Source organism: Ranitomeya variabilis, chromosome 6 (assembly GCF_051348905.1).
Source record: "Ranitomeya variabilis isolate aRanVar5 chromosome 6, aRanVar5.hap1, whole genome shotgun sequence".
In the NCBI taxonomy this organism is placed as follows: Eukaryota; Metazoa; Chordata; class Amphibia; order Anura; family Dendrobatidae; genus Ranitomeya; species Ranitomeya variabilis.
In genome coordinates, this window is record NC_135237.1 from 422,762,369 (window position 1) to 422,788,382 (window position 26,014).

Genomic DNA, 26,014 nt, shown 5'->3' on the forward strand with positions numbered 1-26,014 from the left:
GGGGAGAACTCGATTGATGAACGTGTCTTCAGAAGCACAAACAGTGCACAATGTATTGGGCACTAATCTGGCATATTTGTAATTTTCATTCCATTGCTTGCTTATTTCTAAGAAAAAAAAAAAAAGCTATGTTGGGCCAAATAGTCACTACATCTGTAGATGAATTGAGTACCTTGAGCAGAAAGCAGAAGGGGCCAACGGGTGAAAAACAGTGTTCCAGTCACAGTCATTGAAGGTGGCAGCAGGGACAATGTAGCGCGGACCTGCGCTGTCACAGTGCTCAGAGGACAGGGCACCAAATTTCACCTGCTGCGCGCTGCATGTTCCCGCCAAGTCTGCCTGCCGTTTTGCGTGCTCTGACCTTTTTATCCTAGCTACGCACCCTGCTATCGAGTGCAAAGGTCGGTCTGGGTCTCTAAGCTTTCCCCTGGATAACAAAGGTGACAGTCGACAGTTTCAGCCCCGGCATGGAAAAGGTCTCTCTTCTTACACTAAAGCAACATTTTTGTGGAAAAATATAACTTTTTGTCTTCATGGCACAATATTATAAAATTCTGTGATATCAAAATGCTCACAGTGGATTAATTAATTAATGGGTAGTTTGTAAAATGGGATAGATTTTGGTGAGTTCTGCTGTGCTAGCAACTCATGAGCTCTGTTAATGTGACATGGTACCTGCAATCCATTCCAGCAAAATCTGCCCTTCGAAATGGAGCTCCGTCTCTTCTGCGGTCTGTTGTGTTCACTGCCAGGACCATGTGTGGTGTATTTCTGCATTCACAAAAAACCTGCAGCACCTGTGGATACAAGATCCTAATCCCACCTCTAGATGAATTCCTCGAGAGGTGCAGTTTCTAAGGCCAGTCTCACACGTCCAGATATTTCCGGTACCGGAAAAATCAGTACCGGAAATATCTGTGTCCGTATGTCCGTGTGCTCACGTGGCACATCAGTATGGCACACGTGCGGCAGCCATGTGCCGCCTGAGGACCACACGGACCGCCGCAATAGAGACAGCGCTACAGTAAGCGCTGTCCCCTGTGTGTGGTGCTGAAGCCAGCATTCATCCCTTCTCTCCTGCTCAGCTGAAAGCAGCACTAACAGGAGAGAAGGGATGAAAGATCAAGCTTTTTTTTGTTTAAATCAAAGTTTGGGGTCACCTCCCGCCTCCCACCCCACCCCTCGTGCGCCCGCCCGCTTGAAGAGAAATACTCACCCAACTCCCGCGATGCCTGCTCTCAGCGCCGGCAGCTCGTCCTGTGTGAGCGGTCACGTGGTACCGCTCATTAAGGTGATGAATATGCAATGAATATTCATCACCTTAATGAGCGGTACCATGTGACCGCTCACACAGGATGAGCTACCGGCGCTGAGAGCAGGCATTGCGGGAGTTGGGTGAGTATTTCTCTTCAAGCAGGCGGGTGCACGGGGGGTGGGGTGGGGTTTGGGTGAGAGGTGACCCCAAACTTTGATTTAAACAAAAAAAAACTTGATCTTTCATCACTTCTTTCCTGCTAGCGCTGCTTTCAGCTGAGCAGGAGAGAAGGGATGAATGCCAGCTTCAGCACCATACGCAGGGGACAGCGCTTACTTTAGCGCTGTCTCTCCTACTGCGGTACGTGCACACGGAGGAGAGTGCACACTGTCCTCCGTGTGCACGTGTGCGGGACGCTTTGCGGACCATGCTGCTGGAGAAAAACAGACATGTCTACGTGTTTTCAACACGGACACACGGTCCGTGAAAACATGCAGGCATGTGCACATGTGTCAGTGTCTCCGGTACATGAGAAAACTGTCACTACACGTACCGGAGACACTGACTTGTGAAACCGGCCTAAAATAGAGTCAATTATCAGGGTTTATTTTTGTTTTAGAACCTCTATAAATAGATAATAGTAATAGATGGTACCTTCAATCTATTACAGGCAAATTTGTGCTCCAAAAGTCAAATAGCGCTCCTTCCCTTCCAGGTCCTCCATTGTGCACAAACTGTAGTCTCCAATAAACATTTTTTGGCTAAATCAAAATTTTAATTGAAAAATGCATTTTTTCAATTTCACGGCCCAATTTTATAAAAATCTCTTAAACACCAATAAGCTGAAATGCTCATCACACCCCTAGATGGCTTCCTATTTATGGGGGGCTTGCTGTTTAGCACCTTCTGTATATTGTAGCCAAATAAGTGCTTTAAAAGTCAGATAGTATGCCTTTCTTTCCATGCCCTGCCCGTGTGCCCAAACAGTGGATTCTGACCTTATTTGAGTGTACTCAAGAAATCGTATAACAAACGCATATTTCAGAATGTAGGACGTATCTTGCTATAAAATGAACACCAGGTTTTGAAAGCAGAAAATAATAAAAACATATTTCCTACTAATTAAAAATTATGAATAGATCTGCACACACTTTATGCACACTCTCTGCATTGCACACATGCAGATAACACTGCTGCATGCACAGTAAATACACACAGCTCTGCTACATACACACATCCAACTGTCATATATAAATACACTGCTATATTACATACACACGCTCACATCTCTCGGACATACGTAAACACAGCTTTGCTACATAGAAAGACATGCTGCTACATAAAGACACACAGCTCTGCTACATATACACACAAACAGCTCTGCTAAGTACACACACCTCTGTTACATACACACACAGGTTTGCTAAATACATAAACACAGTGTGTATACCACTACAGTTTGAGGGTCCTTTCAGGCATGTTACTTAACACACGACCGACCATAAAGGTCCTTGAGCTAGTCAGGATCTGTCAGATCTGTGCAGCTTTAGTGAAGGGTAGGATCTGGAAGCTTTCTGCCCTGACAAGCACTGGTCAGATGGATCTGTGTCAGGCAGGAGGTGAGAACTGTGTTGCTGCATACTTCTCTCAGTAATTGGGAAGGAAGTTATGGAGGCACTCCTGAATCATAGGAGTTGCCAATGGACTATAAGAGGAAAACTTTTTTAAGCAAGATTTTCTTTTTCGACAAAATGGACATCAAATAGTCCAGTAAATAATTGTGAGGCTTATTTTCTCCTGTTACCCTTGTGAAAATCTGGGGCTGAGCAACATTTTGGTAGAAATAAAATGTAGTGTTTGATTTCCACTTAGTATTAATTCATGTGAAGCAGCTGAAAGGCTAACAAACTTCTTGAATACAGTTAAGAACATTTTTTGGGGTGGATTTTTTAAAATGGGGTTTGTTAGGGGTCTTCTTATATTATGAGTGAAGCTGGGCTGGGATGGGGTCACTGCGAGGGTGTGACATCATAGTTCATCTAATTCATGATAAGTTGTGGTGTTCCTCACTCCAGAAACCTTGCACCAGTCATGGACTGGAGTGAGATTTCTGGGGTAGCGCACGGAGGTGCCCGCCAGTCATCAAGTGACCGCCTCTTAATGACTCAAGGAGCATCTGTCTCCTACAAGCAACCCTCACTCATCCTGCAAGAAAATTGCCAGTCTTGATGAAGAACAAAAAAAACATTACTTAAAATTTTGGATGAGAATAAAAAAAAAGTTGACTTCCTTTAAATATGTGACTAGAATAGAGCAGAATTTAATAAAAAGAGAAATGTAACAGAAACATATGGACAAGTATAAGGTCAAGGGTAATACTCAGGAGTCAGGAGAGAACCAGATGTGGCGGATATTACAAAATACATTACAGTAGCCAATTGGCTCTAATAGTAAAGTTTAATTGTGTATTTACTGGTGCAGTGTAAATTCTATTATTCACTGAAAATAACTCCAAGTTGATCTGCACGAGGTAGCCGTATCTCTAATCCGGAATGTACTGACATACTGTACGACTCAGCCTACATTGCATGTCTTTCATGTCATTAATGACAAATGTATGCACACACAAAAAAGAGGCATAGCACAATAAATGTCCATTTATTATGCCATGCCTTTTTTTGTGCATAAATTTGTGTTTCTTCAGATACTTTGTTATACTATGCCGGAGGAAGAGACCTAAGATGTCTCAAAAGCTTGCTTTGTAACACCATTTATTTTATTTTTGTTAGCCATTAAAAGGTAACTACATAACTACAAGATTATCTTGTTTTTCCCACTGAGAGCATTCTTTTTATCAACTGGTTAAGACGGTAATAAACCAGTTTTTTCTTTTAACTTTCGTGTCATTGCAATACTTGCTTTAAAATTAATCAGAGCTAAATAAAAAGCTACAAAATCACCATGTTACATGTGAAAAGTTTGTTTCTGGTTACAAAAGCTGTCAAATATTTTTGTACCATATAGCCAGATAATTAGAAGTTAGCAAAGAGTTCTTTGCACAAATTATCAGAATTCAATGGAACTCATAGTAGATTCATGGATCGACCAATGCTAGCTATGTGGTTGAAAACAAAGTAAACTGAAATAATGTAAAAAGGGTGAGTAGTTTTTTACTTCATCAGTAAGGGCTCAGTCACAGGAGCGTATAAATCAGACGAGTACAATGCAAGAAGACATCGCATCGCACTCTGACAAAAGTTATTAAATTAGTCAGTGTTCGTCTGCGGAATGCACTGAGAAAAATCGCAGCATGCTGCTATTGTCTACGAGAATCGGATCGCACTCGTCACAGCACGTCAATAGGTGCGAGAAAAAAAATTGCACAAAAAATGCATGTGCCTTCTGATTTTTACCACACATCTCAAAGGAAACCTGACATTTCATTAGCCAAGTACAGTAAATTCACAGCCAGAACTGTCATAATAGACATAGAATAGATAGAATAGATATATAGATAGATGGAATGTTGCAATTTAATGTCACAAGCCCACTACATATAATAAATGAATACCTTTTAGTGCCTTTCATGTGGCACTAAAGGGTGTTTAGTCTTATTTTACCTGTTAAATGAATAAATAATAAAAAAAGGTGTGGGGTCCCCTCTATTTTTCACAACTAGCTAAGGGAAAGCAGACAGCTGTGGGCTGATATTATCACATTGGGAAGGGACAGATAACCATGGACCTTTCCAGTCTATTAATATCAGCCCACAGCTGACTGCGTTGCCTTTGCTGGTTATCAAAAATTGGGGAGGTTGTAAAAATATTACCTAGGGTCCCCCCTATTTTTGATAACCAACAAAGGCAATACAGACAGCATGAGAGCCGGAATGATGAGCAGTAACGTTACTGATTATCATTCCAGCTCTTACGCTGCCGTCTGTGTGACCCAACAGCTGTGAAATGCGCTAACCTTACTTACGTCACTGTTCGTCACAGCAGTCGGGTTGTTGCAGAGCGCAGCGTGAGAACCACCATTGGCTGTTGCTCCAGTCTATGGAGGTTCTTTCTTTGAGCGGTGTTCCATACACTCAATGAAGAAGACAGGGATCATCATGGTATATCCATATTTTTGATACGGCGGACTTGTGTGGATTTTTTTTTTAATAAACAGGTAAAAGAAGGAAATTGTAGGGGAGTGATTTTTAAAAATGAAGGACTTTTCTGTGTGTATGTTTATTTCTTTTGACTATGGAGTTAGTAATGGCAGTGTCTGACAGACGCCTCTCCATTACTAACCTGTGGGCTTGATGTCAGCGACATTTGCTGACATCAAGCAGACAAAACAATTACCCCAATTGCCAACACGCCGTGGCAATCGGGAAGAGCTGAGGCTGAGCACTAGAGTTGGCACATCTAATGGATTTGCCATTTCTGGGGCAGTTGAGGGCTGATCTTATTAGGCTGGAAAGAGGCCAATAAAGAGGCCAATATCCATGGCCTTTCCCAGCCTATTAATATCAACCCTCAGCTGTCTGCTTAGCCTTTGCTAAATGGGTATTACATCTCCAACATCCTATCCCAGTGTGTAGTAGGTATAGAAATAATAATAATAGCAAATACCTCCAGTTAGAAATGTAGTAAAGTTTTTCTGATTCACTATGTCTCTTTTCTCATGTACAGCCATTGCAGGACCTTAGGTATCCATGTTACGTCTACTGAAGAAGTTACAGTTATTTAGATAGTTGCTAGTAGTCGTAACTTTGGATATCAAAGGTCCTGCAATGCCTGCACATATGGAAAGAGACACAGCAAATCAAAAAAACTATGCCACATTTCTAATTGGAAGTATTTGCTAATGTTATTATTATTACACGTATTTCATATTAGGATATGATCTTGGAGATGGGAATACCCCTTTAAATTACATAGAGAAATACAGTATGTAAAAATAATGTGAAAAAAGCATTGCATACATAGTGCATACGGCTGCCATACGGTTGCTAGTTGAGAAAAATCACATTATAATCGCATGACGCTGGTCCTACTTTTCTGGATCAAGATTAGACAGATCTTTTATACGCTAGTGTGATTCCATCCTAATCGTAGCGTGTACAGCAATGCAATTTACCAAATCGTTAACCTACAAAAAAGAATGCTATTTTTGAATCTGATTGGACCTTGTCGGCCACCAGCAGCTGTAGGAGATATATGTAGAGATTCTTTGCCCAGGCCACCAACTAAATTCCCTCATACAGACTACAGAGGATTATTCATTGTAGTAAACAAAGTTTTACTTGAACTGTGAAATTATAGAACTCACAAAGCACAGACAGATGATTCCACTAAGTTTATTTCACATACTGAAATTGCTTGTATTATATTGTACATGAAACTAAGTTTAGCAATACCAAAAGCAGGAAAACAGTTACAGTTTACAGTAAAATAATCTTCTAAAATCTTATATAAAAAAAATGGAGATCATTGAAGGTGAGTCGCCCACCAAGGCAGCGGGGTACTCGGTATCGGGTCCGGTCGCTGTGAAAGGGGATGTCACGGTAGCTGCGACCCGCTCCGTGGCCCTGGGACTCACTGAAAAAGGGGAACAGTCTTTTAAGGGGTTGTTGAATAGTTTGTCGTGATGCCACCTGTGGTGTTCAGTCAGTGGGGACTGACCCTGCTTTAAAAGGAGTCCTCTGGGGGATGTTGTTGCAGCAATGATGGTGATGTTTCCCACAGGTGAAGCGGGGTCTCCAGGGCTCCCAAGGTGTGTGGGCCAGATGGTATAAGCCGAAGAATAAGGAGAGGACACAAGTTGTAAAGTCTTTACATGGTTTACTGTAGATATAACAGGCCTCAGTCCATGGTACCAGGTACAGGTGTAGTTAGGGTCCGGCCGGCTTGGAAGCAATTGGGGAATCCCTCTCCCAGGTGAGGTCCGTAAGCCTTTCCAACTAGCGCTGTCCTATAAGGTCCCTGCAGCTTGAAGCTGTTTAGCAAAGTCCTCTTTTCCCCCTGTCCTAAGACAGGTACCTGCACGACGGGCAGCTTGAGCCGTTTTACAGTGACTCTATCATGCCCCGGGCTCTTCAGGTGCTGCTGCATCTCAGGTGTGGTGTGGGACAATCACATAAAGTTCTTAGTCCTCCGGTTCTGCCAAGTGTCCTACAGTTCCACTAAGGCCTCGGGCTCCTGGTACCCGGCTGCTGTGCTCTGGCTCTGAGGGTGTCCTGCTGCCGTTCCCCTACTGAGCCCTGTTCCACTACCGTGCTCCTTTCCTCTGTGCTCCACTGCACTTCACCCTTCAGGTTCTCTATCCTTTCCTGGAGCTGCAGCACTTCACTGGCTGCACGGCTCTGGCTGTCTGCTCCACATCTCTCTAAGGCTACTTTCACACTAGCGTTAACTGCAGTCCGTCGTTTTGCAGAAAAAACGCATCCTGCAAAAGTGCTTGCAGGATGCGTTTTTTCTCCATTGACTAACATTAGCGACGCATTGCGACGGATTGCCACACGTCGCAACCGTCGTGAGACGGTTGCGCCGTGTTGTGGCGGTCCGCCGGGAGCAAAAAACGTTACATGTAACGTTTTTTGCTCCCGACGGTCCGCCCCACCTCCCCGCACCTCACAATGGGGCAGCGGATGCGCTGGAAAAATGCATCCGCTGCCCCCGTTGTGCGGCGGAGACAACGCTAGCGTCGGGCCGAGCCAGACGCTAGTGTGAAAGTAGCCTTAGAAGGCTGCTTTCTTTGGTCTCTCAGGGCCAACTCACTAACTCCTCTTCCAGGCCAGAGCACATAAAGTTGGGGCACACTCCCCTGAATCCGGTTCAGAGCTTCCCCTTCTGGCCTGGATTCAGAATGTGGTGCAAGTGTGTGCTTACCTGGTAAAGAGAACCCCATTGCCTCCAAGCATGATATCGCCCTCCCCGAAATGAAGGCAACATCACTGTAACAACCGGTCCCCTGGGGTGTTACAAAGGGGTTGTATATTAGGCACACCACTAACAAAAAAACACTGTTTGACATGTCCATTTTTTTTTTTTTTTTTAATTGCAAGAAAAATTGATTGGTTTTGATCAGCTTTTTTATCTGATTTGGTGAGTTTGTTTGTGCCATCAGTGTGGCATCCATTTTACTTGTACATAAAAAAACAAGCTTCTCCTACCCATTAGAATGTAAAAAACTAACAACAGTCTAATGATACATGGATGACATCCTTGTGCTGTGCTTTTCACTTGGACCCATTGATTTGAGTGGACGATATTGAGCTCATTTTCTTGATTTGTTGTTTCAATTTTTTGTGGACACTTGGCACACAGAGAGACAGACATCTGATCATGCCCATAGACTATAATGTACATAATTTCTATCCATGAAAAACAAGACGGGTTCTATGCTGTGTGATACAATCTATATGACACCAGTACTTAATTTGTGGTGTGCTGTTTCAAAGGGTGCAATGGCAGCCAGTGCCCTGCTGAATGCCCGCGTTGCTACCATCTTGATACTCCTGGGGAGCCCAGCCACAACATTTACCCTACATAACATAATTTTACCTACTGTGACAAAGCACTGGTAAAGTGCTGGAGGGGAGATATGTCTCACTACGTTTAATGGCGTCAGTGATATAAAACCCAGAGTTTTATCCTCCAGCACACTAAGTGCCGTGAGGGGTTAAGCTAATTTATATAATGGTCTGGCTTTTATGTGGACATCCAGAGAGCGGGTGGGAGGATGTCCACCTTATCTCCACCCCAGGGTGTGATCTGGGGTCTAAATAGATGGGCTCCATAGGCAGTCTTGGTTCAGCAGGATTGGAGAGAGGATCTCTAGTGGTTTTTGTCATGAGGAGGAAAGACTGAACCTGTATTGCTGCAGAGAGGGCACCTCCCCGCAAATGTATGGACTATGCACAGCATTCTGTTTTCTTTGCTATTTTCCTGTTTTTTTCCTGAAGGGCTGTGTTTTACTTCCCCTTCTTGTTGGTTTATGCTGCCATATAATAAACCAACTGAAGATTTAAAGAGACAGGGTTGCTATTTTCTACCTCCATGTGAGGGAGTGAGTTGAAATGCCACACTATATACTTCAATACTTTGGTATGTCAATCTATAGAGCAAGTGATGAAAGGGTTTCTGGTTCAGGTTACTTAAAGGCAATAAAAAAATAAAGTAAAGAATAAAAAAAAGTTTGAAATTGTAAAAATAAACTAACAATTTTGAATCTCCCCATCTTTCTCCATTAGAAATAGATAAATGAAAAAATAAACATATCTGGTATCATCACAACCACAAATGTCTGATCTATCAAAATATTTAATGCCATAAAGCAAAAAATATGAAACGCTAGAATGCTGTTTTTCAGTTCCCACCACTCTCCACAAAAATGAAGTAAAAAAGATCAAAACATCTTATGTTCGACAATATGGTTTCAATAAAAACATTAGCTTGCCATGTAAAAATACAAGTCCTTAAAGAGGTCCAATAATAGATAAATATAAAAGTTATGTTTCAAAAAATAGCAACACAAACCAAATTTGATTTATTTATTTATTTATTGCATTTCTGAATCTTTTTCCATTACCAAAATAAATTTTAAAAAAAACTTTATAGGCTTGGTAATCTGGAAAATCAGGTTGCCATGTTGTTTTTACAGGACTATGAATACCGTTAAAACAAAACCTAAACAACAATGTCAGAAATGCATTTAATTCAATATTTCACTGCACTTGGAATGTTTTTCCCATTTTTCAGTACATTGTATAATTGAAAAAAATGGTGTCGTTCGACATTGCCTCTCACTCTGCAAAAATGCTTATACATCTATTTTGGAGGAAAAATATAAAGTTATGGCTCCTGGAGGAGGGAGGGGAAAAAAGCAGCAAAAGAACAAAAACTTAAATTGGATGTGGCAGGAAGAGTTTAAACCCAATGGTGTACCGCCAGTGGGTTAGCGCCAGTTGAAAGTAATGATGAGAGATTGAGCATCAGCTGACATTTCTTCTCCCATCATCCCTCCTCGGCATCTGACATCTCAGTGCAGTGGATGTGATGATGTCACTACATGGCACAAGCAGCTCTGAGGTGTGCTGTGCTTCAGAAGATCGCTCCCTGCAGTGTTTGAAACAGTGGGGTAATGAAAAAGCAGAGGTGAGTATTGTATTTTTTGTAATCAGTGAGTACATAATGCTAAAGTCCATAATACTATATAGATGACTATGCGGAGTACATTATACTGTATGGAGGACCATGGGTTGCATTATAATGTATGGAAGACTATGGTGGTGCATTATACTATATGGATAACTATTGGGAGTGTATTATACTGTATGGAAGACTATGGAATACATTATACTATATAGATGACTATGAAGTACACTAGACTGTATGGTGGTCTATAGGTAGTGCATTATACTATATGGAGGACTATGTGGTGCATTATACTGTGTGGAGGACTATGGAGTACTTTTTACTATATGAATGACTATGAGGTGCATTATACTGTAGGGAGGTCTATGGGGAGTGCATTACACTATATGGAGGACTATGGGGTGCAGTATGCAATATGGAGGATTGTGGGGTGCAGTATACTATATGGAGGACTATATGGGGCTATTATAATATTTGGAAGGCTATGTGGGGGCTATTATAATATTTGGAGAGATATTTGGGAGCCTGTATACTTCATGGAGGGCTATGTGGGGCCATTATACTGTATGCAAGGAAATATACAGTGTGTAGGTGTGTGTGGGTTCCATCTATTCTGTTTGGAGGGCTGTGTGGGGGCCATTATACTGTTTGGAGGGCTATTGGGGGCCATTATACGGTGTGGTGAGGTGGGCAATTATACTGTATGGAGGGCTGTGCGGAGGTCACAGTTGAGGGGTTATACTGTGTTGGTGTTACCATACTTTGCCGGGGGGGGGGGGGCGGTGAGGTGGGGTACAGTAGGGTCATCATAACGTGTGTGTAGGGGGAATTCGCTGTAGAGGTATTCACTGTGGGGGTGTCATACTTGTGAAAATTACTTTGTAAGGACTGCAAAATTGTGAGATAGCCTCTTCTGTGACCATTAATTCTTTTTATTTATTTTTTTTGGGGGGGGCAATTAAGACGTATGTTCTGGGGCCCCATGATTTCTATGTAAGCCTTTGAGTTAACCTTTAGAAAAGGAGGCTGGTATGCATACTGTAAAATTCTGGGAGGGATAATCTGGTGTGGATAAAGGGTGATTTGCTCAAAGAGGTTCCTGTTTGGAGAAATTTCATTGTACATACAGGTTGCAGACTTTTCATTTTAACCACCTGGACCAAGCGAAAATTGCTAATTATCTGTACAGTGAATCTCAGGTGGTAACAGACGTTTGGCTATTGCTTGATGGTCAGGAAATTAGTAATTATCAATTGAGTCTCCCAATTCTCACACTGTCAGGCAGCATTATCCTATGACAATTGCGGACAAAGAGCCACCAGACATCAGCACTAATCAGTGTGGATAGCTCCTGGCACTAACCTGTGCTATCAAGGTCTAGGAACAGCCACAATTACATTTGCTGTAATGATTTTAGAGCGAGGCAGAATTACTTGCAATTCTCTCCAGTTCTTCATTTGTAGCAGAGAACACAATGACTGATTCATACTGTTTCAGCACATTTTCTATGCGCTGGTAGTTTATGGAGCAGTAACTAATCATTATAATTAGTTTCTTTCTTAATTTTTGGTCTGCCTATTACTGTGCATGCATGGCGCTAGAGCTATACATTTACAGAATCAATGCACATTTCAGTTCATTGGCTCAAGTGTGTTGTATGTCACATCAGCTACATGGCAATTATATCGTCTTCCATTATAAACATAAGGAAATTATATAGTGCTTTATTTGATCTAAACTCGGCTCTCTCCTCATTACTATGAAAGCACCACGCCAGAGGGGTTTTTTGATGCCCTAATCTAATTTTTCTCCCTCTAGTATCAGCGCCTACATCGGCGTTGCTCTGGTTAGTCTTCTAGTTAGTTCTGGTTAGTAGGATCTCTCCAGTGCTTGCTGGGTGAGTCGGAAGTCATAACTCAAGGTCAGTCACAATATAGCCGGACAGGAACGGAGTGACTCCAGGAAGGGCTTTAGATGGTGGCTGGGCTCAAGGACTTTAAAGGGGCTTTCCCATGAACAAAGTTAATTTTAAAGTTAATTTTGATCAATACATGTTGGAATAATAATAAGTTCCACAATTGGATGTGTTGAAATAAATGAGCGTATAACCCAGAAGAATGCTATCTGTTGTTTTATCAGATAGCACTTGGAACAATGTTATACTATGGTCAATGCAGAGCTGTGATTTTTTATGTCATGCCAGTTCGGGTACAGCTGATAATTGGATCACGCGCACCCATACAAGTCTACGGGTGCCTTTGAAACATCAGACTGCACTCTGAAGTCAACCAAGTGCAGTGCGATTACTGCGGACACAGAAAATGGAGAAGATGGAGAAATTAGGTTCTCCATTTTTGCCATATTTGTGATACAATTATCTCATGCGAAAGAATCAGATCACAGTAAGCTAACACTCGGATCAAACTGTAAGAACTCTCGCATTAGAGAATCGACAGATGTGTTACTACAGACTAACAGTAAGTCTATGAGCCAGTACACTGCTCATCCTGAAGCTTAGCTGCACGTTTCTGAACAGTCTTATGTATGATTGGCGGGGGTCTAAGGACACAGAGACCGGTCTGCAGAGTGTTTCAGTGCCCACAACTATAAAAACTTGTCAAACTATAGGTACTATTTAAGAATAGAGAAATAAATAATAAAAATTGCAGATGCAAAAATGTACAGATACCTGTATTTAGTGTGAAAAATGGCACATCAGTATTATACCATGCACTGTTCAGGGGCTATAGTGCAATATCGCCTGTATAGAGGCATAGCATATAGGGGTTTTCCTATCTTAGACATTAACGATACCTCTGCACCACTCATGTCAAGAAAGTAGACAATTCAGCTGACAGAATTTGTACCAGGAGACCCTTGTTCCCCTATTAATTGGAATCCGAATTGTGGGAACCTACTAGTTTCGCATAAATGATTCCTAACATCAGTGTATCAAATTTGAAAACCATTTTTAAGATTATTAAAAACATCATCAAATCATAAACAATTCGTACTAAAGCTTTTGTCTTCCATTTCTATATAAAATTACATAATATTCTTTTTTTAACAGGTATACAAGAAGGCACCCAGTGTACGAAGTGCAAAAATAACTGGGCCTTGAAATTTTCAATCATACTACTGTACGTTCTTTGTGCCCTACTCACTATCACAGTGTCCATATTAGGATACAAAGGTATGTGCAAGTATTGGATGTTATCGTTAAATCTAGCAACAGTACATGTGATGAGTAGAACATTGGGATTTATTTTTATTATATTTTCTGATATTGTCAAACTGTGTTCTCTGCATCTATTACTGGGCGTATTGACTATTGACTGTCATTAAAAGGGTTTTCTCACAAACAAAGATAATTTAAATAGATCTTGGAATAATAATAATTTCCACAATTGGATATGTTGAAAAATGTTCCTGTGCTGCGATAATCTTAGAAATGTGCCCCTGCTGTGTACTGTGTAATGGCTGTGTCTGACTGTACAGGGACATGGTCTGATCATAACACAGCTCCTGGGCAGGGGAGGAAGCAAAAGAGTATACAGACAGGACAGAACAGGATCTCAGCTGATTATTTTTATGAGGTTAAATATTTCCCTGTCTTTTAAAAACATGTTTTACCTCAAATTAAAAATCAGCTGTGACCCCATGCTGTCCTGTCTGTATACTCTTTTGCTTCCTCCCCTGCCCAGGAGCTGTTATGATCAGACCCTGTCACTGTATGGTAAGACACAGCCATTACACAGTACACAGCAGGGGCACATCTATAAGATTATCTCAGCACAGGAACATTATTTTTTAACACATCCAATTGTGGAAGTTATTATTATTCCCAGATCTATTGATGAAAATGTACTTTGTTTGTGGGAAACCCCTTTAAAAGTAATATTTAATTAGAGAATAACTTACACTACCACTACAGTTATTTCATTTGCCTTTTGTTAGGCATCTTGTGTGTAAGGGTCATAAGGGTAGTAACATACCACTCCGGTCTGCTCCAGCACCAAGTGACCACATCTGTAACCTATTGGAATGGCAGTTACTCTCTTACTGTAAATCTATGGGAGTCGGAACAAGTCTCCTTGGCTTCATCCTGAGGCTCATAGATTTGAGTTGAGAAAATGTTAAATTTACTGTGTGATTTGGAAGGTCACAAATGCAATTACATGGTGCCGCAATGTGCCACTGAAACTGGGAGAAGTGGAGATATGCTACTACTTTCATTACACTTACACACATGATACCTAACAAATTGAAAACAAATCACTGGAGTGGTGCTTTAAGAATTTTTCTTGATTTTTCATGTCTTTTTAGAAAAAGAAAAAAAATTGAATTCATGCAGTTTTCACTCTTGTCACTGAGCCCTAAAAACAGTGATATATATTGTTCTGTACTGATCACTTTTCAACAGTAATCTCATGATCTCAATGACTAGTAAAAGCTTTCTATATAACACAAGATCTACCATTCACTATTTCTGTACAATGAGCGCTGCAGTGGCTTAGAATTAATTCCCGTAGAGCTAACTTTCCATGAGTTTTTGGGTGAGTTTTTCATGCTGCATATTTTCGCTGCAACAAAAACACAGCATTTTACAGTTCCAGCAAAGTGAGTGAGATATAATAGGAATCTCATGGCCACTCTGTTTTTTTTATACTGTAAAACAGCATAAACTGACTAACCTGAGGTACATGTTTTAAATCGGTGATATCAGTTTCTTGAGAGTACCCCAAGTTTCATGTGCAGACTTCCCCCATAGAATTTTATTAGGCCGGTTTCACACGTCAGTGGCTCTGGTACATGTAGTGACAGTTTTCTCACGTACCGGAGACACTGACACACGTAGACCCATTCAAATGAATGGGTCTATGCGCATGCCTGCGTGTTTTCACGGACCGTGTGTCCATGTGCAAAACACAGAGACATGTCCGCTTTTCTCCGGCAGCACGGTCTGCAAAGCGTCCCGCACACGTGCACACGGAGAACATTGTGCACTCTCCTCCGTGTGCACGTACCGCTGCAGGAGAAACAGTGCTACAGTTAAGCGCTGTCCCCTGCGTGTGGTGCTGAAGCCAGCATTCATCCTTTCTGTCCTGCTCAGCTGAAAGCAGCGTTGCAGGAGAGAAGGGATGAAAGATCAAGGAGGCATCGCGGGAGCTGGGGAGTATTTCTCTGCAAGCGGGCGGGTGCGCGGGGGTGGGAGGCGGGAGGTGACCCCAAACTTTATTTTTAACAAAAAAAATAAAAAAATAGATTTTTCATCTCTTCTCTCCTGCGAGCGCTGCAGGGGACAAGAGATGAATGCCACCTTCAGCACCACACGCTGGGGACAGCACTTACTGTAGCGCTGTCTCTCCTGCATGATCCGTGTGGTCCTCAGGCGGCACACGGCTGCCGCACGTGTGCCGCACTGATGTGCCACGTGAGCACACGGACACACGGACAACTCCGGTACCGGAATTATCTGGATGTGTGAGACTGGCCTTAGACATGAAAAATCCGCACATAAAAAAACGCATGCTAAAAGCTCATGTAATACGCAACATGACTGTATCAATAAAGTTCTGTCAAAGCCTAATACCAGAAAGTATCAAAAACAAAGCAGCTTTATTTAAAATAAGACATACAAAAGAGAAACAAAAACTGCTGCATGAAAAACACAATAAAAAAATGAAAGTTAAGAAAAATGCACTCAAAAATGCAAGTAAGCTAATTTACCTAATAGATGCAGAAATTCTGCAGAAAATCTGCAACATCAAAAACTCACTAAATACTCATGGTATCTCCAGACAATTGTTTCCTGTGGTCCATGTAACTAGGGTACATTCTCACAGTCAGTGTTTGTTCAGGCTTTTACACAACTGTATTGCCGCATGAATCCCACACCCCAGCTCACTTGCGTTTTTTTTTTTTTTTTTTTGCGTTTGTGCTGCATGCACGTTTTATGCATTTTTGAAGCTTGTGTTTTTGTCTCTCTTTGTTATGATAGAATAGATGTGCAAATATATAGAAAGATAGATAGATGGATAGATAGATAAACACAGAAAATTGGAACAGCACTTTACCAACAGGTGGGTGCATGCCTCCCAGACAAAATATCCAAGACTTGCCTCAATCCAGACATAGGAAAAAATGCAGGCTGCACTACATAGCTTAACGGTGAACTAAAACCACATTCTTTTCACCTTTAAGCTATGGACTGCTGCCTGCATTTTTTCCTATGTCTAGATAGATATAGATAGATATCTAGATAGATAGATAGATAGAGGGTACGTAGAAAGATATCCGTGAGATATAAATCAGGGCTTTGCATGTGTAGGTTACTCTACATGTATTAACCTAATAAATAAATGGCATGGGGTCCCACTATTTTTTATAACCAGCTAAGGTAAAGCAAACAGTTGTGGGCTTATATTATCAGGCTGGAAAGAACCCTGGTTATTGGGTCTTTCCAAGCCTAAAAATTTAAGCCCTCAGCCTCCCCAGATTTGGCACATCATATTAGTTGCGCCAATTCGGCATTTTTGCCCAGCTCTTCCCTATTGCCCTTGTGCGGTGGCAATTGGGGTAATGGTAGTTGTGGTGGAAGACAGCTGTGCTTTGTCATAAATCACAGCTGCCATCAATTCCTGGGGTTAGTATTGGAAAAGTGTCTATCAGACACCCCAATTAGTAATTGGTAATAAAAAAATAAAAACACACACAGAAAAAAACACTTTATTTGAATAAAGACTACCCCACACCATCCCTCGTTCACCAATTTATTGAAGAAAAAAAAATCCCATGCAGGTCCGAAGTAATCCAACAAATCCGAAGTAGTCCAGAAAAGAATACCTGAAAAACATAAAAAGACAGAAACAAACAACTCTCCCTTGTTCACCAATTTATTATCCAAAATGTTACCAACAAGCTCCACCATGTCTCCAGCGACTGTGAATAGCAACGAAGTTCCTGCTATTCACAGGCACCGGTACGGACATCAATGCTCATTATCGTCACCGGGTCTTGCTGAGCGCAGCAAGCACTGTAGTCATTACCCGGTGCCTGTGAATAGCATTGGGGAACGTGTGCTTGTACTGTACAATGTAGCATTTTGGAAGCAGCAAAGATTTGATGCGTCCAGAAAAGCTAGTAAGGGCTCGTTTTCACTTGTGAGAAATACGTCCCAGTCTCACAGGTTAAAACCCAGCTCTGGCACCGGCACTCCAGAGCGGAGCGTGCGGCTGCATAGCAATACATGGAGCTGCACGCTCCGCTCCCGAGTGCCGGCGCCAGAGCTGGGTTTTAACATGCGAGACTCAGACGTATTTCTCGCAAGTGCTTTTTATGATTCAGTAATTCAATATTATTAGCTAGCTTCTTTGATCGGGTTATATTTTCCCGTTTTGTATCATTTATCATTTATTATCTGTTATTGATTATCATTTTTGTTTACCTTTTATATATTATGCAGTTTCTGTGTAGGGTCTATATATTTATCTCCACTTAATAGATGTTGATATTATTCTTCCTGTGGATATCTCTTGTCATTCATATACTTACCTTTACCATTGCACCACACGGGGTATATTCCTTATAGGATATAGCCTTTGAAGTATGACTGTGTTTACTGGTCCATCCAGGTAATTGCTAATTCGTTTGTTGGCATCACACACCGTATCTAAAGTTGTGTGTTTGTATATCTATTCATCGCCCGGTCCAATAAAGCCCCGTATTCGCTTTCGCATGCGCTGCACTTGCCGGCATATGTGGCGTTGTTTCCTCGCTCGGTTCCTCCCTGACTGGGAGTACGTAATGCGCCTGCGCTGTGGTTGTTACCATCTCAGCCACCTTCTATGTTCCAACGCATGCGCAGTACCGGGCGTGCTCGCTCCCGGACTTCCGCTTTCGCCGGCGCATAGTGCATGGTAACATATCTATTTGTGTATGGGGGCATTTCTGGACTTCACTGCCATGGCGGCTTATGCAGCGTTTCATTGTGCTTTGTTCCCTATGGTGTAGTCTGAGTGGTGATAATATAATGAACCAGTAAACAGGAAGTTTGGCCCTTAGTTCGGCTATTTAAGCACGACCCACAGATGTTTTACTGCAGCCCTATCTTTTGGAATCTTCACACTGCCATGTTGTTATCCGTACTCTCCTGATGAACCCAAGCATGTGGGGGAAACGCGTCGAGAGATGTTTTGGAGTTTCTGTTTCGCCCTAAGTCATGTCCTGAGCCACTATACCTTGATTATGGATCAGCTGTGGACGTCATTGCAGTAGATGAGTATACCATTATTACTGTGACTTAAACTGCATCTACCACGTTGCTGAATTTATCAGTCAATTATTTATTCAGGTGTATGTGGTGGCGTTTTATGCTATATGTATGGTATATGTATCGGATCTATGTAACTATCAGTCAGTCCTATATTAGTGTTGGTGGCACATTGTACATGTATGAGATGATCGGCTAGCTTAGGTCTGCAGCTTCAATTTATCTGCATTATTTATAGTGACATTGGTATATATCTATCCTTGGTCTTACATCACATTTTTTTTTATTTTTTTGGGGGGAGGGCCAGAGTTGCTATATAACTGGGATCACATATTATCACACGTTATTATCAGCCATCTGGCCTTCTGTTTCCCAACCTATTCCTTGTAGGGGTAGGGTAGGAGTTAGGAGACTAGGGCTAGCCATCGTACGAGCGGGGGCGCCATTCTCGTTATCTCTCTTAGGGTGCCAACCTCCGCATCTAGGTAAGGCTGGTCCTAGGGTACATGTGTTGTGATTTGAAGGGATAGTTCACCTATATCCATACACCCTTATAAGGAATATTGTATGTCACAATTGTTTACCACCTTTATTATTGATACCTGAATTATTGTATGTGCGGTATATATATTTTTCCAGCACTATTTATCAATTGGTATAAGGGATTATATCCTTTCTCCCTTACAGTACTGACTTAGTAGATAGGGCTTTTTCTAAAATTTAAAGTTTAATAAATTTTTTAATATTTTTGGTTATCTAATAAAGTATTCAGTTTTATGGGGGTTCGGTTCTGTTGTAAATCATTCATTTTTCCCTTGACTTAATAGTTTGTTTAGTAAGCCGTGAGTTATTTTCTTAAATGGCTGGCTTTCTATCTGGACCTATCAATACTGAACAATGGGTAGAGGATGCGAATCTAGCCTTCTCTACTGACAGAGGTCCGTCAGGTGCAAGCAGTTCGTTGTCCATTAAAAATCTATTTAATGAATTATTTGTGGGATACAAGAATAACATTAAATCATTTTGGGAAATTAAGGCTCTTGAGAATTACCTCAAAAATAATATCGTTCCTAGTGGCCTGAGAATAAATCTCTCCCCATCACCTAGACTGATTAATCCTCAATTTATGCAGGTCTGGCAAAGGGAATCAATTGAGTCCTCCTGTAGATTTATGAAAATCTTGATTGAAGAGGAGAAAATTAATTTTGAACGCACTAGAAAAACATTGGGAGTGCTTATAGAAAAAGCCTTGGTATTCAAGTCTGACCCTGAATTCATAAGGAGGGAGTCCCTATTACAAACCTCCGTGGAAAAATTTCAGGCGAACATCAAGGATAGAAAGCACTTTCAATTTACAAGAGACGATACTGAGTTTAAGGAGAATAAGGCGTACAATTTTTTGGACTCCCAACGTGATAATCGTACTCACATTTCATCATCGGAAACAGATAACTCTGATAGGGATAGGTCTAACTCAAGAAGTAGGTGGAGACAGAGGGGCAGGGTACGGGGCAGAGGACAGAGACGTAGATGGCAAGGTCACAACACATATATGAATGCTCCAATGGGACCTTCGATGGATACACAAATACAGGGAGGTATCCAAACAAGCAATTCAGTCATCACGGTAAACGATCCATCCCTGCCATTGCCGATACCTGGACCCTTATCCTCCTCGCCCTCCTCGTCTTTTTTGGAGCAGAGGGCCCCACTCAGATATCCACTGAGAAACAGAATGGTATAATTTCTGTGGGGTCTAGTCAAATTATTAATCTTAGCAACTATAAATTATCGTATGATGAGTATAGTGTGCTGTATAAGGGCCTTAATTTTGTTCCCACGACTAGGTTTGATGTATTTGGTTGGGTTAAAGATATCAATTTGTTTGCACGCAAACTCAAGTGGCACAAGTTCTATCTGGATAAAGATAGGGAAAGATGTGAGAGTTTGGGGATCTCGGTTGAGGACCTTGAAGCTGTTGATGCTCTGACTGATCTGCTGAGGGACAATGAACGTAATGATGGTTTGGGTCCTTTCACGTCTCTTAATCGAAAGAGTACTAGGATACCCCCAGCAGGGGGATTAGACTCTGTGGATATTTTTCTTAAGGTTGTCGAGGAAGACTTATTGAGGATTAACCCCAATGATATGGGGAAGAGTACATCGTCTAACCTCACTAGTTCTGAAATGATGGCTTTAACTGGGTTAGAGAACAATAAAGAGATCGTGATCAAGCCCTCCGATAAGGGGGGCAATATGGTTATAATGAGTCATGACCAATATGTGTCCATGTGTCAATTGATACTAAACGATAGAGAGACGTATGAAATTTTGAATAAGGACCCTACTCCACAATATATGGATAGTTTAGTAGATATTCTTGTCAGAGGTCTGGATCTCAGATTGATAACTAAAGATGAGTTTGAATTCCTCTCTCCTTCCCTCCCTCTGGTGCCTGCTTTTTACTGTCTCCCTAAGATACATAAGGGACTTATCCCCCTTAGGGGTCGCCCCATAGTGTCAGGGGTTGACTCTTTGGGTCAGAATGTAGGGATCTACATTGATAAAATCTTGCGTCCATTTGTGGTTTCGTTGCCCTCTTACTTAAGGGATACTATGGATTTACTTACTAAGCTTGAGGATATTGATATTGGGACCAATACTTATCTAGCATCCATTGATGTTGAGGCATTGTATAGTAATATCCCACATGAGGCAGGCATCAGGGGGATGGAATTTTTCCTTAATACCCGTGCCACTCAGTGTACCCCACATAACAACTTTGTGGTTGAACTCATGACATTCATTTTGAATCATAACTGCTTCCTTTTCTTTGGGAGGACCTACCACCAGCTCAGGGGGACTGCGATGGGGAGTTCCTGTGCCCCATCGTATGCTAATCTCTTCCTGGGCTGGTGGGAGGAGACCATTATCTTTGTGGAAGAAGCCTGGTGGTTCCCCAAAATTTTGTTTTGGTCGAGATTTATCGACGATGTGTTCATATTGTGGACGGGCACTGTTGATGAGTTTAATCACTTTATTGTGTGCATTAATGATAATGAAATCAATATGAGGTTCACATCGGAGATACAGGAGGAGTCCATCAACTTCCTTGACCTTAACATAAGGAAGAACTGTAGTGGTGGCTTGTCCACCAGGACTTTCAGGAAGCCAACATCTACTAATGGTCTCCTCAGGTGGGATAGCTTCCATCCAGGCACCCTACAACAAGGTATCCCCAAAGGTCAATTTTTACGCATAAGGAGGAACTGTTCTGATAATCATGAGTTCACTACACAGGCCCATGACCTTAGATGTAGGTTTGGCCAGAGGGGCTACCCTAGAGTGGTCCTTGATGGAGCATGGAGGCATGCAGCCAGTTGTACCCGCCATGAATTACTTCATCCATCACCTAAGGCTGATACACCTGAAATCCCTAGAATCATTGGCATGTTTGACAACAAATCGAGTGTGGTACAGAATATTCTTAAAAAGCATTGGGGGATTTTACGAGCTGATCCCGATCTTAAAGACTTTGTCCCACCCACCCCCAAAATTACATATAAGAAGGGAAGGTCCATCAAGGACCGTCTAGTCCATAGTTTTTGTGATCGTCCTAAACCATCGGGCACGTGGTTGGACCGTAAACCGTGTGGCACCTTCAGGTGTGGTGACTGTAAATTCTGCTCATGGGTTAGAAGGGAGAAAGTCTTTAAGGGTACCACATCAGCCAAGATTTATTGTATGAGGGATTTCTCTAACTGTAAATCGGAGGGAGTGGTGTATATGGCCACTTGCTTATGTCCACTCAATTATATTGGTAAAACCAAGAGAGAGCTGCGGAGACGCATTGGTGAACATTTGGGTGACATTAAACATAAACGGGATACACCTATTGCCAAACATATCAGACTAGCCCATTTGAATAACGACAGAGCAATTTCTTTTTGTGTTCTTGAAGTCGTGCGACGCAACCCACGTAGAGGTAATCTGGACAAACTGCTTCTTCAAAAGGAGTGTCAATGGATTTTCAGACTGCGAACTCTGGTACCGGACGGTCTAAATGAGCAGCAAAATTATTGCTGCTTTTTATGATTCAGTAATTCAATATTATTAGCTAGCTTCTTTGATCGGGTTATATTTTCCCATTTTGTATCATTTATCATTTATTATCTGTTATTGATTATCATTTTTGTTTACCTTTTATATATTATCCAGTTTCTGTGTAGGGTCTATATATTTATCTCCACTTAATAGATGTTGATATTATTCTTCCTGTGGATATCTCTTGTCATTCATATACTTACCTTTACCATTGCACCACACGGGGTATATTCCTTATAGGATATAGCCTTTGAAGTATGACTGTGTTTACTGGTCCATCCAGGTAATTGCTAATTCGTTTGTTGGCATCACACACCGTATCTAAAGTTGTGTGTTTGTATATCTATTCATCGCCCGGTCCAATAAAGCCCCGTATTCGCTGGCGCATGCGCTGCACTTGCCGGCATATGTGGCGTTGTTTCCTCGCTCGGTTCCTCCCTGACTGGGAGTACGTAATGCGCCTGCGCTGTGGTTGTTACAATCTCAGCCACCTTCTATGTTCCAACGCATGCGCAGTACCGGGCGTGCTCGCTCCCGGACTTCCGCTTTCGCCGGCGCATAGTGCATGGTAACATATCTATTTGTGTCTGGGGGCATTTCTGGACTTCACTGCCATGGCGGCTTATGCAGCGTTTCATTGTGCTTTGTTCCCTATGGTGTAGTCTGAGTGGTGATAATATAATGAACCAGTAAACAGGAAATTTGGCCCTTAGTTCGGCTATTTAAGCACGACCCACAGATGTTTTACTGCAGCCCTATCTTTTGGAATCTTCACACTGCCATGTTGTTATCCGTACTCTCCTGATGAACCCAAGCATGTGGGGGAAACGCGTCGAGAGATGTTTTGGAGTTTCTGTTTCGCCCTAAGTCATGTCCTGAGCCACTATACCTTGATTATGGATCAGCTGTGGACGTCATTGCAGTAGATGAGTATACCATTATTACTGTGACTTAAACTGCATCTACCACGTTGCTGAATTTATCAGTCAATTATTTATTCAGGTGTATGTGGTGGCGTTTTATGCTATATGTATGGTATATGTATCGGATCTATGTAACTATCAGTCAGTCCTATATTAGTGTTGGTGGCACATTGTACATGTATGAGATGATCGGCTAGCTTAGGTCTGCAGCTTCAATTTATCTGCATTATTTATAGTGACATTGGTATATATCTATCCTTGGTCTTACATCACATTTTTTTTTATTTTTTTGGGGGAGGGCCAGAGTTGCTATATAACTGGGATCACATATTATCACACGTTATTATCAGCCATCTGGCCTTCTGTTTCCCAACCTATTCCTTGTAGGGGTAGGGTAGGAGTTAGGAGACTAGGGCTAGCCATCGTACGAGCGGGGGCGCCATTCTCGTTATCTCTCTTAGGGTGCCAACCTCCGCATCTAGGTAAGGCTGGTCCTAGGGTACATGTGTTGTGATTTGAAGGGATAGTTCACCTATATCCATACACCCTTATAAGGAATATTGTATGTCACAATTGTTTACCACCTTTATTATTGATACCTGAATTATTGTATGTGCGGTATATATAGTTTTCCAGCACTAATTATCAATTGGTATAAGGGATTATATCCTTTCTCCCTTACAGTACTGACTTAGTAGATAGGGCTTTTTCTAAAATTTAAAGTTTAATAAATTTTTTAATATTTTTGGTTATCTAATAAAGTATTCAGTTTTATGGGGGTTCGGTTCTGTTGTAAATCAAGTGAAAAGGAGCCCTAACACTGATTGTGAGCAGGCAACTTTAAGCATAATTTATAAATAATCACGTTGGGAAAAAAGATAAAAAAACCAAATCACCACAATAAGAACAGACTAGAAAAAAATAATAATAATAATACATACCTAGTTTAAAAATTTTAAAATTCTATTCTGACCATCTGTAACTTTCAGGAAAGCAAATGTTGATCCAGCACAATGATGTATAATGAAGACTCAATTCCATCAAGCTGTACTGTACATACTAGATTACAAATACATCATGTTCAGCTGACGTGCTTTGAGCGTGTTACACATTTAGAGGAAGCTGTCATCGAGTTTCTGCTTCTTGATCTGATTTATATCATCATAAAGTAGGGAAAAAATTCTGATTCTTAGGTTATGTGCACACAGAGTCTTTTTGAGGTGTTGTAAAACATTTACAAAGCAAACTCTCCTCCTTTGAGGATTTTTTTAGATTTTTATTTCCTGAACTGCTTCCTGAACCAGTTTTGAAGAATTTTTCAAGCATTTTGCAGTTTTTTATGAAGTTTTTTTTTTTTTGCATATTTTCGATTGGACAACGCCTATGAAACATTTTCAATTAAGAAATAATGCTTCAAAGAAGTGACATGCACTTTCTTTTTTCCCACCAGGCTTTTTGCAAAGCCTGATTCAGAAGAAAAATGCGCAAAATGCTAAACATTTGACCAGCAGGTATTTAAAGGCTATGTTCACACGTTGCATTTTTGCAGAGTTTTGTTTGCTATGTTTTTAATGCAAATTTTCAGCTGCGTTTTACAGTACCAGCAAAGTCTATGAGATTTCAGAAATCTCATGCACACACATTGGTTTTATTTTCCCAACTGATTTGGAAAACTGCTGCATTTTTGCAAACTATAGCATGTCATTTCTTTAAATGTTTTTAACACAGGTATCATTTTTTTCTACATTTTTGATGCAAAAACCTAAGGAAGTTCAATCATGCTTTTGTTGGGCCACTAAACTTTATTGACACACACAAGAGACAACAAAAACAAAGCAAAACCTTCTGTTTGTAAGCAGATTCTTGACTGCCAAGAGAGCAGGTTTTGTCTGAGGCAACAAACGCAGCAAAAACACAACATGTGAACATAGTCTTACAATAGAAATGAGTAGGAGGGTCTTTCAAGCATTTTTCGGGTGATTTTTCAGGATTTTTTTTACGTCTTTTTTTCAGGAGTTAAAAAAAAAAACAGGTTTTTCAGCAGACTCTGATTCAAAAAACTTTCCTTTTAAGGCAGTGTTCCCCAAGTCCGGTCCTCAAGAGCCACCAACAGGTCATGTTTTCAGGATTTCCTTAGTATTGCACAGGTGGTAATTGCATCAACTTCACAGGCAATAATTCCATCACCTGTGCAATACTAAGGAAATCCTGAATACATGACCTGTTAGTGGCTCTTGAGGACCGGAGTGGGGGAACACTGTTTTAAGGGATGTTTTGGAGGCGTTTTTCTTTTCTTGTAGCATTTCCTGCA

At 41.3% G+C, this 26,014-nt stretch overlaps 1 protein-coding gene across 1 annotated transcript in view; it reads left to right on the top strand.

The window, feature by feature from the left end:
• COLEC12 (collectin subfamily member 12) overlaps window positions 1-26,014 on the top strand; it is a 222,971-nt gene that overhangs the window by 139,421 nt on the left and 57,536 nt on the right. Inside the window, exon 3 of the mRNA XM_077270325.1 lies at window positions 13,475-13,597. Within this exon, the coding sequence (XP_077126440.1) occupies window positions 13,475-13,597 (123 nt within the window). The remainder of the gene's footprint in view (window positions 1-13,474; window positions 13,598-26,014) is intronic.